The 13,655-nt window shown below is 43.0% G+C and overlaps 1 protein-coding gene across 1 annotated transcript in view; it reads right to left on the bottom strand.

The window, feature by feature from the left end:
• The window catches only part of GLIS2 (GLIS family zinc finger 2), a 162,007-nt gene that overhangs the window by 11,997 nt on the left and 136,355 nt on the right, over nucleotides 1-13,655 (bottom strand). Inside the window, exons 3-4 of the mRNA XM_030212871.1 lie at nucleotides 6,428-6,597; nucleotides 3,509-3,685 (exon numbers count right to left, since the gene is read on the bottom strand). Of these exons, the coding sequence (XP_030068731.1) occupies nucleotides 3,509-3,685; nucleotides 6,428-6,597 (347 nt within the window). The remainder of the gene's footprint in view (nucleotides 1-3,508; nucleotides 3,686-6,427; nucleotides 6,598-13,655) is intronic.

Raw genomic sequence — 13,655 nt, 5'->3', positions numbered from 1 at the left:
GGATCCTTTGATTAGGGGTATTATGGGAAACCCTAATATTAAAGGACTAAGAATAGGTCCTCATGAATTCAAGATCTCAGCGTTTGCGGATGACTTGGTACATGTGGTGGAGCCTCAGACCTCGCTAGACACTTTGATGGAGAGTTTTATAGAATATGGGGACTTTTCGGGTTTCAATTTGAATTTAGATAAATCAATAGCGATGCCTACTATGTCGTCTGCTTGAGGAAAATGGGTGGGCCCTTTCCCTTTGCAATGGGAGTCTACTTCGTTTTGGTATTTGGATATTCAGCTGCCTCGTAACACTGGTATGCTTTAGAGGGCGAATGTAACAGTCTTGTTGGACTACTGTAAGACTGTTTTGGCTAAATGGCAGCGCTTTCCTCTTTTGATCCATGGCAGAATCCAACTTTTTGTTATGGTATTATTCCCTAAATGGCTGTATATCCTCCAAGTATTACCTATTAAGTTATTAAAGCGTGATCTAAAGGCCTTACAGAGGATGCTATCTCATTTTTGCTGGGTGGGTCGGAAACCAAAGATGCTTTTTAAGCATTTTATTGGTTCTTGGAAATATGGAGGCCTGGGTTTCCACAACTTATCTTTATATAATTATGCATGCTTACTTCGTCATTTGGGGGACTAGGTATTGGAGGAACAGGGTTATACTCCACGAGTGTATGAAGAGGCTTATTACACTCCATGGCATGTCAATTCTCTCCTGCACTGCTCATCAAGATCTCTCCCGCCTTGGCTTCGGCATAGTATGTTACTCCGATCGTTGCGTCAGGCTTGGCGATTCCTGATTTTGCAGCTGGGCGGTCGGCCTGACATTTCAGATTAGCTCCGAGATCTCAGCCCATGCTCTTCATTCTTTAGATGGATTTCGTTTGGTTCTTCCCTCACCCCGGTTTGCACAGTATGAATCTACTAGATCTGCTGCTTTCTTTTTCCTAGCCTCAAAGCTTGTGGAATGATCTTCCTCCCTCACTGCACTCTTTCCCAGATTCAAAGTATCACTTAAAACTCATTTTTTTTAGCTTTTGGCACCACACTGGGCCAAGCCTGACTGCTAGTGGTTCTGTGTGAGGAAAGTTTTAATTTTAGTTTTAATATTATTTTATTGTGTTTTTTGTTTGTTTTTGATTTTATTTACTGTGTGATTGCTTTTGCTCCTTGGTTTGTATGATTCTTTCCTACCATTTATGGAGTTCTTTTCTTTCTAATTTTATTATTATTATTGTTTGTAAACTGCTTTGATCTCACCACTGTAAACATAAACAAACTTGCACATGAAGTCAGAGTTTTGAGTATTTATGAGTAAAGTTAAGTTAGTCCAATAAAAAAAGGTATCACCTTATTTTCTTTTCTATGTTTTGAGTATTTTTGAGAATGAATATTCCAATTTTCACCTGTGGTGGGCCTTTGGGGGTAACTCTATACTTGGGAACCTCCATTTAGGAAGGCCTAGGCCACACGGTAAGAGACTATTCTATAATGGAACCAAGACACCTACGGTCCGTTATAGACAGTGCCCGATTTAGACTTGGTGAGGTCCTAAGCTATAGAAAGCTTGGAGGCCTCTTGTTAAGAAGTTACACCAGAAGGTCTCACAAAGGTGCATATCAAAACAGAACCTTGGGTCGCCATGAAAAAATGGAAAAACATATATATGCCTTTTAATTATTTAATAGCAAGGCATTTAAAGTGAATTTTGTGAATTTTGCTGTTTCAACCGTGGATGTCTGCTCTGCACATAAAAAGCCCCCCCCAAAATTGTAAAATTTAGTGAGGCCCTAAGCAGTAGCTTGTTTAGTTTAGGCCTAAATCTGGCACTGGTTCTAGAATACTATCTTAACCTGGTATCAGCGTACCTAAAATTCAAGTGCTTGCATTTATGCCAGCCATAGATCTGGTGTAAGTGCAGCATCTACATGCGGCAGGGACATACGTAACTTACAGTATTCTTCTGTAAGATATGCACGTGAATGGGAGCTCTGCCTACGTCCCCACCCATGCTCCACCCCTGTGTACACCCCCCTTGCAAATACATACTATGAGGTGTATTTTCAAAGCACTTAGACTTACAAAGTTACATAGTAGCCTATGGAACTTTGTAAGTCTAAGTGCTTTCAAAATGTGCCCCTATGTAAGTTAAGCAGGTATTTGCAGAATAGCACTTCAATGCCCTGCTAGCACTTGCATGAGTAGCTATGCACATACCCGCATAAGTGCTAGTACTGTAAACATTTAGATGCATAAATATAGGCACCTAGGTTATAGAATTGCCCTTTTATTGATTGCTGACCTCAGAAACAGTGACACAAATTCACTCCACTAAAGGCACTTTGACATAACAAAGAAATCCTGCACAAACCTCATGCAGCACTTACGTAGCAAACTCATACTAGCTCCTAAAACTCCTAGGGCGATGCAGATATTGCAGTGTAACCTAGTGCATCAGTTCATCCCTTACTGACAGGTAAAGACTGGAAGACAGAACACAATGGCTTGTTATCAATCCCTACACAGAAACTACGTCCTAGCACAGGGTGTTCTCAACACAGTCAAATTTTCAGGATATCCACAATGAATATACATGAGATACATTTGAATGTACTACCTCTACTGTATGCAAATCTATCTCATGCATATTCATTGTGTGTATCCTGAAAACCTGTTTGGTAGGTATGTCCCAAGGACTGGGTTGAGAACCCCTGTATTAGAAAATACCACTCCCTGGTCACACATTAGGAACACAGAGACCCTCTCTAAATATAGAATAAGGGACCACAAGCTAGAAAAAGAAACACATAGACAAAACCTGAACTAGAAACCCGAAAAGCCAGATTCCACATACTATGCAAGGTATCCTGCCACCAGGCCAGAGATATAAACCTACCAGAGACAATACGGACCAGCACCAAACCTTGGGAACTCTCCCTATTGTGTAACTTCATTTTACTATTATTTTCTATATGAAATGTTATTTTTCTCCTTTTATCACTTTTGAAGCAATTTTCAAAACCAGGCCTTTAAAAATTATCTGGAGAAATATAAACCCATAGGGACCTGCTTTTCCTAGTAGACTTCCTCTCTGGAAAACAATGCACAGAATTTTGAACATGTAAAATTATATACCTTGTTGTCTCCCCCCCCCCCCCCCCCACCTTTACCCTAAACCCTGCCTCTTAGCCTGCCTGTGTTTTCCATATTAAACCAGATGCACAGTTATTTACCAGGGGTAAATGGCTTCTGAAAATGGCCCTATGCATTACTGGGTGTGGCCAAGGGAGTGAGTGAGGAGGTGCAAGGACCTTCTTAGACCCTCTGGATGACAGTCAGTGGGATGGGGGTTGGGAGAAGGAACACCTTAGACCTTCTGGCACCAGTGATCCAGAAGGAGAATTCCCTTGGACCCAGTGTGGGTGATGAATGAATATTTTCAGAGCTTCTCGGTTACAGTTCAGGAGTTGGAAGATCCGTGCATGCTACGTCTTCTGCTCACCTTGGCCCATCGGCACACTAGCTGCTTCTGCACAGGAAGATCCGGGGAAAGACGCTTCTCCTTGGGAGGGGTAATGAACACAGAAGAGGGCAGCTGCAATGCGCTGCTGGAGCCAAGGGGCAGGAAAAACTGGAAAGAGCTGGGAATGCCATCCACATAGCGCAGTGACTGGTAGTCCTGGAGAGAGCAGAAAACAACAATGCAAAGCAGTTATCTACAAGAGACTGAAAAGTGAGAGGAGAAAGTCTACCGTGTACAGTATACAGCTTTGTACCAGAGCCCAGAAATGACTCCTTCTGGACCCGTATCACAAATTACTAATGTAGGAGGGGTTTATGAAATTTAGAAGAAGGATGAGGTTTTACCACGTAATCTTTGTCATGTTATATTAGGGCATGTACAACAATTTCTAAACACATGTCTATTTTATAAAAATGAATGTCCACCATACAGAGGCAAAGGCATAGCTTTATGCTTATTTGTTTCTTTTAGATTGTCTTATTGAGTGCTCACACAATTAGATAGAAAGAAGAAAAGGAACATCATTATTTGGAAAGAGTAGATGCTTAAAGGCTAGGAAAGATATCCCAAATACCAAAGAAGAATCCACCTCAACTTGAAACCCTCACAGAATGACTATACTTGCGACTGCTGTCTTTAAAAGTATCATCTTTCAATTGTTGGATTGTGACTTTTGTTTTTAATTTTGTCCTTTATATATAAACAGTTTTATTGATGACTAAAGAGGAATAACATTATCAACCATACAGTGCACAAATGTACTGATAGTATAACTGTATAAAATACTTTACATCCTGTCATCTAAAGTTTTTGTGTTATAATCCCCCCCAACCTCCCTTTATTATGTATTTAGTAATATAACAGTAACACAAATAATACTCCCCCCCCCCCAGTACTATTCTGGTCCATAATACTAAACAGATAAAACAAACTTAGGAGAAGCCTATCTCTGCTGACTCTCCCCCCCATACCCCCCTTTTCCCCCCTTCCCATCCTCCCTCCCACCCTAAGATATACAGTCCTATAAAAGCATAGTATTAAGAAGTAGGCTCCTCGTCCGGTGGGAAAAACATTGTATGTAAGGCCCCTAAACCATCCAAAACCATTTCTTCGCTTTGCTGTCAGACAGGCGGAATGAGCCTCCCAGCCGAAAAGCAGCTGAAGTGCATTACGCCAGTGCCATTGATTAGGAACCTCTTACACCACTTCTGCAAAATACACTTCACACCCACCACACAAGCTTTATATAGAAAGTATCGTTGTCCTTTTGACAGTGTGCCTCTATACTGTGCCGTCCCTGAGAGAAAGCTCAAAGGGGCAAAATCCGCCAGCACAGGGAACAGAGTGTTTATATATGAAATCAGCTGTTTCCGGTAGTCCCGCACAGTTGGACATGCCCAAAATGCATGAGTGAGGGTATTCTCTAACATCCTGCAAGTCTGACACTCCAAGGAAGCGTTGCATCGAGTGTGGAACGCCTGTCTTGGAGAAAAATATGCTCTGGTTATAATCCTAAACAGGCATTCCCTGTATCTAGCATTATATACAATCTTTGGTATAAGCCGTAACATAGCGCACCACTGTCCCTTCCTCCACCCGATGACCTAGCTCCACCGTCCACCTCGCCACAATGGGCGCTGAATTTTGTCCTTTAAACAACAGCTGTTACTTTGTACAATCTTGGAAACATCGCAAGACTCCTGAGGCAGGAACACAAGCGCTGCGTCGAGTCACATGATGTTCCCTCAATAAAGACCTTTTATCGTATATATGTTTCCCTTGGTGTTTTGAAAGAGCCAGCCCACTCTCCTCCCCACCCTGGTACATTCCAGGATGCACTGTATAGGGCAGGGTGCTGCCATTTTGAAGATGATGGCACCGGAGGCAAGAGCAAATAGGCATCGCTCCTGATTCTTTTGAGGTATGGGTCTTGGGGAGCCAAAGAATGCCTCTAGGCATTCCTGGAATTTTTAAAAATTGGGGACACGGGGGTCTGGTGGGGGAGGGAGGGGGCCACTAGAGACTGCCAGGGTATTTTATGCTTTACTGTTGTGGGAGGAGGGAGGGAGGTTGGATACTAGACTGGAATATGGGACATGCAGAAAGGTAGGTCAGGAGGCCAGCAGTTTGTGTTTTTTTCTTTACTGTCACCCTTCCTGTCAATGCCTGAGTCGATCTCTGCTCAGGCACTCGCATTTATCAATAAGCTGTGGATTACTGCCACCGTTTTAATGTGACAGTAATTTGCATGTTCACTGATTATAGCATGCCACGGTATTTTGTTTTAACAGCAATTTTGTGGTAGACTGAGAGCTCTTCTGCAAAGCTTTCTGCATGGATCCTTTTATGCAGATTTGAAACGATCCCTACTGTAACCTTAAGCATAGGCACCTCTCTATCTTTATAATACAGACTCACAAAATCTGTAACAGTCACAACTAAAGTGCACCCCACATACAGTTATCGTTACTCTGAACTTCCGGTGAACCATATAGCATAGTGATCAACAAAGACCATGGATAATAAACAAATCAGGCATGTGCTCTGGTGCTGTGCCATTTTAATTAAGCTTATTAAGACTCTGTAGAATGAAATAACATATGGGAAAGAATATTTCTCTCTCTCCACCCTAACACTCTCCTCTCTTTCTCCCTCCCTTATTTTCCTCCCACTGCTGCATTTCCTTCCCATCCACCAGGTGTACAACATGCACCAGGACAACCTTTTTTTTTTTTTTTGGGGGGGGGGGGGGGGTGTAATGTCCATCCCTTGACCCACAAAAGCTCCATAGTTGCTGATGCCAGATAGAGTAAAATGTTGGTTGGGCCATGGCCCCGGTGTCTCCTCCCCCGCCCCCCCCCCCCCCGACTTCCCAATGTTCCACTGTCCACTACTCACATGACGAGTGCAGGAGCTCATGATGTCACCATTCACAAGTCTTTCTGGGGATAATGAGGTGCCACTAGGAGAGTCCATTCCAGAGGGTGGGGAGAGACTCAGGTCAATCACAGGAATATTTGTAAAACGAGATTCCCCCTTTTCTCGGAACTTGCTGCTCGACAGAAAGCCTAGAAAAGGAAAAGAAAAAATTCAACAACAGAGGAAGGCTAAAATCAAACCACCCTTTAAAGAAGTCCACATGAAACCCACCCAGGAACTACGGAAATCCAAGAGTAAAACCCCTCAGCCTGCCTCTCTTACCTAGAGCCAGCTCACAAATCCCCCTCACCTTCCGTCTCATAAGTACATAAGTATTGCCATACTGGGAAAGACCAAAGGTCCATCAAGCCCAGCATCCTGTTTCCAACAGTGGCCAATCCAGGTCACAAATACCAGGCAAGATCCCAAAAAAGTACAAAACATTTTATACAGCTTATCCCAGAAATAGTGGATTTTCCCCAAGTCCATTTAATAATGGTCTATGGACTTTTCCTTTAGGAAGCCGACCAAACCTTTTTTTAACTCCGCTAAGCTAACCACCTTTATCACATTCTCTGGCAACGAATTCCAGAGTTTAATTACATGTTAAGTGAAGAAACATTTCTCTGAGTCATTTTAAATTTACCACATTGTAGCTTCATCGCATGCCTCCTAATCCTAGTATTTTTGGAAAGCGTAAACAGACGCTTCACATCTACCCGTTCAACTCCACTCATTATTTTATAGACCTCTATCATATTTCCCCTCAGCTGCCTTTTGTCCAAGCTGAAGAGCCCTAGCCGCTTTAGCCTTTCCTCATAGAGAAGTCGTCCCATCCCCTTTATCATTTTCGCTGCCCTTCTCTGCACCTTTTCTAATTCTACTATATCTTTTTTGAGATGCGGTGACCAGAATTGAACACAATATTCGAGGTGCGGTCGCACCATGGAGCGATACAAAGGCATTATAACATCCTCATTTTTGTTTTCCATTCCTTTCCTAATAATACCTAATATTCTACTTGCTTTCTTAGCCACAGCAGCACACTGAGCAGAAGGTTTCAACATATCAACGACGACACCTAGATCCCTTTCTTGGTCCGTGACTCCCAACGTGGAACTTTGCATGACGTAGCTATAATTCGGGTTCCTCTTTCCCACATGCATCACTTTGCACTTGCTCACATTAAATGTCATCTGCCATTTAGACGCCCAGTCTCCCAATCTCGTAAGGTCCTCTTGTAATTTTTCACAATCCTCCCGCAATTTAAAGACTTTGAATAACTTTGTGTCATCAGCAAATTTAATTACTTCGCTAGTTACTCCCATCTCTAGGTCATTTATAAATATGTTAAAAACCAGCGGTCCCAACAAAGACCCCTGGGGAACCCACTAACTACCCTTCTCCATTGAAAATACTGACCGTTTAACCCTACTCTCTGTTTTCTTTCTTTTAACCAGTTTTTAACCCACAATAGAACACTACCTCCTATCCCATGATTTTCCAATTTCCTCTGGAGTCTTTCATGAGGTACTTTGTCAAATGCCTGCTGAAAATCCAGATACACAATATCAACCGGCTCACCTTTACCCACATGTTTGTTTCACCCCTTCAAAGAAATGTAGTAGATTGGTGAGGCAAGGTTTCCCTTCACTAAATCCATGTTGACTTTGTCTCATTAATCCATGCTTTTGAATATGCTGTGTAATTTTGTTCTTAATAATAGTCTCTACTATTTTGCCCGGCACCGACGTCAGACTCACCGGTCTATAATTTCCTGGATCTCCTCTGGAACCTTTTTTAAAAATTGGCGTTACATTGGCCACCCTCCAATCTTCCGGTACCACACTCAATTTTAAGGATAAATTACATATTACTAACAATAGCTCCACAAGCTCATTTTTCAGTTCTATCAGTATTCTGGGATGAATACCATCCGGTCCAGATTTGCTACTCTTCAGTTTGTAGAACTGCCCCATTACATCCTCCAGGTTTACAGAGAATTCATTAAGTTTCTCCGACTCGTTAGCTTCAAATACCATTTCTGGCACCGGTATCCCACCCAAATCTTCCTCGGTGAAGACCGAAGCAAAGAATCCATTTAATCTCTCTGCTACGGCTTTGTCTTCCCTGATCGCCCCTTTTACTCCTTGGTCATTTAGTGGTCCAACCGATTCTTTTGCTGGCTTCCTGCTTTTAATATACCTAAAAAAAATGTTACTCTGTGTTTTTGCCTCCAACACAATCTTTTTTTCGAAGTCCCTCTTAGCCTTTCTTATCAGCGCTTTGCATTTGACTTGACATTCCTTATGCTATTTCTTATTATTTTCATTCGGCTCCTTCCATTTTCTGAAGGATTTTCTTTTAGCTCTAATAGCTTCCTTCACCTCACTTTTTAACCACGCCGGCTGTCGTTTGGTCTTCTGTCCTCCATTTTTAATATGTGGAATATATTTGGCCTGGGCTTCCAGGATGGTTTTTTTCACCGTTCTTCTCATTTTATCATTTATTTATTTGTTGCCTTTGTATCCCACATTTTTCCACCTATTTGCAGGCTCAATTGGCTTACAATAGTACCGTAGAGGCGTTCATGTGGAACAAACAAACATATTAGGGAATCATATAGAGGAAGAGTTACGTTATGTCCATTACGTTCTTTGGTTTCGTCATGTTGCTGTGTTCAGGTATTTAAGTAGGGTCGGTAGGGTATGCCTTTTTGAACAGGTATGTTTTTTAAAGTTAAACGCTAACGTATTTGATTTCCTATGTATACTTACTTTAAAGCTAATATCAAATCTGATCATATTATTATCACTGTTATCAAGCGGCCCCAGCACCATTACCTCCCGCACCAGATCATGCGCTCCACTAAGGACTAGGTCTAGAATTTTTCCTTCTCTCATCGGCTCCTGTACCAGCTGCTCCATAAAGCTGTCCTTGATTTCATCAAGGAATTATACCTCCCTAGCGTCCAAAAAGTATCAGGAGAAGGACTTCTCTGAAGAAAAAAAAAAGGACGTCCCTGTTTTTCTTACCTGCCTAAACTGACTACAAGCACAGTTCTCTCACTAGTCCCCTCCAAGGTTGTTTTCAGCTTTCGACCCCCCCCCCCCCCCCCACACACACACACACACAAGATCGGGACGTGCGAGGATGTCCAAATCAAAGCTTTTTGGCTGTCCCTCCCTCTAGGTCTCTCTCAGCCAATCTCAGCGCGTTTAGCTGTTACCATTAAATGTGCTGGGATTGGCTGAGAGAGACCTGGAGGGACGTCCAAAAAGTTTTGATTTGGACGTCCTCGCACGTCCCGATCCTGGGGGGGGGGGGCGCAAGCTGAAAACAACCTTGGAGGAGACTGTTGAGAGAACTGTGCTTGTGGTCAGTTTAGGCAGGTAAGAAAAACAGGGACGTCCTTTTTTTTTTTTCTTCAGAGAAGTCCTTCCTAATTGCATATAAGAAAAACATGTCCAAGAAGGACGTCCATCACAAAAGCTACAGGAAGACATCCAGCTCGTGTTAGACGTCCCTGACGAGCACTTGGATGTGTTTTTTTTCCTTTCGATTCCCTCACAGCACCACCCTGTGTGGGGACAGCAGAATCCGAGGCACACAAACCCTCCAAACTACCCAGATTTCCAGGGGACAAGACAAATAAGCAGCGCAGGAAGAGAAAGCATCCTCGTAGCCCTGTCTGATCGCTCCTTCCCGTGAGTGTTTTGGAGTGAGAAGGCAGAGTAGTAGCCCTTCACTTAAGCTGCAAATGTCCAAGTGCTCGTCAGGGACGTCCTTTTTTGTTTTTGTGAGTGAAGGACGTTTATGTTAGGCACTTTAGAAGGACGTCCCTGATGAGCACTTTTTTTTCCTTCCGATTCCCTCACAGCAGCCCCAACGATAGGTGCAGACCTCCCGTTAGGGTTTCCATGGTAAGGGAATCGGAAAATGGTAGTGCATCTCATTACAATACACACATTGGGGTACTAATTTGCTCATCTGCATTCCGTTTTCGTTAGCTGCTACCGTGATTGGAAAATGGCTCGGAGAAGCCTTTTGTGCATGCCACGGTTTACTACTTGCTCGTTAATGGCTCATTAAGTTTAGTGCATCTGGCCCTAAGTGGAAAAGACTATAAAATTTGCTGTTTATATTTTTATTTTGCCTAACACTAACCTACAATTCCTCCTTTACTACTACTACTACTACAACTACTTAACATTTCGAAAGCGCTACTAGGGTTACGCAGCGCTGTACAATTTAAGAAAGAAGGACAGTCCCTGCTCAAAGGAGTTTACAATCTAAAGGATGAAATGTCAAGTTGGGGCAGTCTAGATTTCCTGAATACAGGTATGATGGTTATGTGCCGAAGGCGACATTGAGGTGGGCTTTGAGTAAGGATTTGAAGATGGGCAGGGAGGGGGCTTGGCGTATGGGCTCAGGGAGTTTATTCCACGCATAGGGTGAGGCGAGGCAGAAAGGGCGGAGCCTGGAGTTGGCGGTGGTGGAGAAGGGTACTGAGAGGAGGGATTTGACCTGTGAGCGGAGGTTTCGGGTAGGAACGTATGGGGAGATGAGGGTAGAGAGGTAATGAGGGGCTGCAGATCGAGTGCATTTGTAGGTAAGTAGGAGAAGCTTGAACTGTATGCGGTACCTGATCGGAAGCCAATGAAGTGACTTGAGGAGAGGGGTGATATGGGCATATCGGTCCAGAAGGAAGATAAGACGTGCAGCAGAGTTCTGAATGGATTGAAGGGGGGATAGATGGCTAAGTGGGAGGCCAGTGAGGAGTAGGTTGCAGTAGTCAAGGCGAGAGGTAATGAGAGAGTGGACGAGAGTTTGGGTGGTGTGCTCAGAGAGGAAAGGGCGAATTTTGCTGATGTTGTAGAGAAAGAAGCGAAAGGTCTTGGCTATCTGCTGGATATGTGCAGAGAAGGAGAGGGAGGAGTCAAAGATGACTCTGAGGTTGCGGGCAGATGAGACGGGGATGATGAGGGTGTTATCAACTGAGATAGAGAGTGGAGGGAGAGGAGAAGTGGGTTTGGGTGGAAAGACAATAAGCTCAGTCTTGGCCATGTTCAGTTTCAGGTGGCGGTTGGACATCCAGGCAGCAATGTCAGATAAGCAGGCCGATACTTTGGCCTGGGTTTCTGCAGTGATGTCTTTAAGTTCCCAAAGCACAAAGCAAAATAGCGTTCACTTACCAGAGAAATGTCCTCTTCTCTCGGAACTTCTCAGAAAGAAAGTTCAGTGGGACCTTTCATCTTTATATAGTTTTGAATCTAAGGGGCCTTTTTTAAACAGGCTCTTTGAAACTGACTCAGCAACCTATGCAAGTATTCTACTTCTCCACACCTTAATTAACACTTAATTGAGATCGCTGGATGAGCTACCTCTCCAGCAGCCAAGGAACAGAAAATAACTGCCTGTCTCTTACCTACAGTTACCTCATAAATCCCCCTCACACTTCCTCTCCTACCAACTACCACCTCATAAATCCCCCTCACCTTGCTTCTCTCTTACCTACAGTCACCTCAAAAATCCCCCTCACTCTGTTGTATATTTGAATTCTTGCCATCCCTACCTAACCTCTATATCTGTTTCTCTGGAGATAGCACAGGCTTTCAGGACTGCTAAGGAATAATTTTTCTTTTTAAATTTCCTGGAACATGCCATTATTCTTCAAAGAAGGACATTTATAAATAATTTGAACATGTAGATTATTGTAATATTGTCTAAATAGGACTCCCTAAATACCTACTGAGAAAACTACAGACAATCCAGAATGTGGTGGCTTGCCTGATCTATTCTCTCAGAAAATCAGACAAAATAACAGTTTATTTTATTAAACTCCATTGGCTCCCAGTTGAGGCTAGGATAACTTTTAAATTGGGATGTTTCTATGCAACATTATGCATGGATTAGTACCGCCTTATTTGATAGCTCTTGTGCACTATGAATTAGGTGAAAAATTGTGTAACACTCGAAATTTTCTCTTGTTTGATTTTCTGAGCCCTAAGGGTATCATTTTGAAAAGAGATTCTATGCATCTGTTTGCATACCAGGCAGTTAATTTCTGGAAATCTTTACCTAATAATTGACGGTTTTTACCATCTCTTGACATGTTTAAGAAGGGTCTAAAGACCTTATTGTTTTCTGAATACGTGTCTAAGAAATAATGAGTATTAGCTTGGTTGGGTTACCCCATGTTTGTTACATCCTAGATGTATAGTGGTCTACAGTCTTACTGTAATCCGCTCTGAACTATGCAAATAGAACTAGTGGACTATAAGAAATTAACTATAAACCGTAACTGTAGAACAGTGCTTATAAAATTCCTGGAAATAGACCAGCAAAGAAGTAGGTACTAGGGGGTTGATATTCAACATGATTTAACTGGGCAGGAGAGGCTTCTGACCAGGCTGGGAGTTAATATTCAACACCATTTAACTGGACAGTGCTGCTGAATATCTGCTCTGACTCCTGCAACACTATCCAATCAGCAAAAAGTTAACCAGGGAGTATCTGGGTACTGCCACTGAATATCGACAATACCTGGGTAGCTCTCAGTGGGAGCCCCAGAACCAAATATTCAGTGCTGATACCCAGACAGGGGCTGGCACGAGTATTTGCATCTAATTCAGCTGGTGACATTCAGCATTTAAAGAAACAATGACAGGCTCCTGGGGTAGCATTTATGCACAGATGTGCACACATAAGCACTTATGTGCCAAACTCCTGTCTAAGCACCATTCTGCAAATCCCACTTATGTACTGCATATTATCAAGGGGCACATACACGTATTTTATTCACCTACAGTATTGAGGAATGACTTGTCCTTCAAGCATGTGGCTCTTCTTCCCATCCATTTCCCTCTTTCTATCATTAAAAAAAGCCAGAATGATGAGGATGAGGGCCACCATTGGTCCCTGGGCCTTCCATTGAAGAACACTGCTTTATAGAATAGGCCTCTACTAGGCTCCTGTTATAGAACTGCCCTTCACATTAATAATTTTACCTGAGAAATCTGGGAAAGCACCGAGGGGCCCTTTTACTAAAGGGTTGCCAAGCAGCATCCCGGAACTACCGCCAGCCCAACGCGGCCGCCAGTAGTAGTTCTGCCTCGAGTGCACACCATTTCCAGTGCTATGGAAAATAATTATGTAATTTTTAGCATGGCCATGTCTTTCTTAGATGCTTTTTACCCGCTGCGGT

Source organism: Microcaecilia unicolor, chromosome 8 (genome assembly GCF_901765095.1).
Source record: "Microcaecilia unicolor chromosome 8, aMicUni1.1, whole genome shotgun sequence".
Taxonomy (NCBI): domain Eukaryota; kingdom Metazoa; phylum Chordata; class Amphibia; order Gymnophiona; family Siphonopidae; genus Microcaecilia; species Microcaecilia unicolor.
Note: the sequence above shows the minus strand (reverse complement) of the source record. Positions and strands in the feature narration are given on the sequence as shown.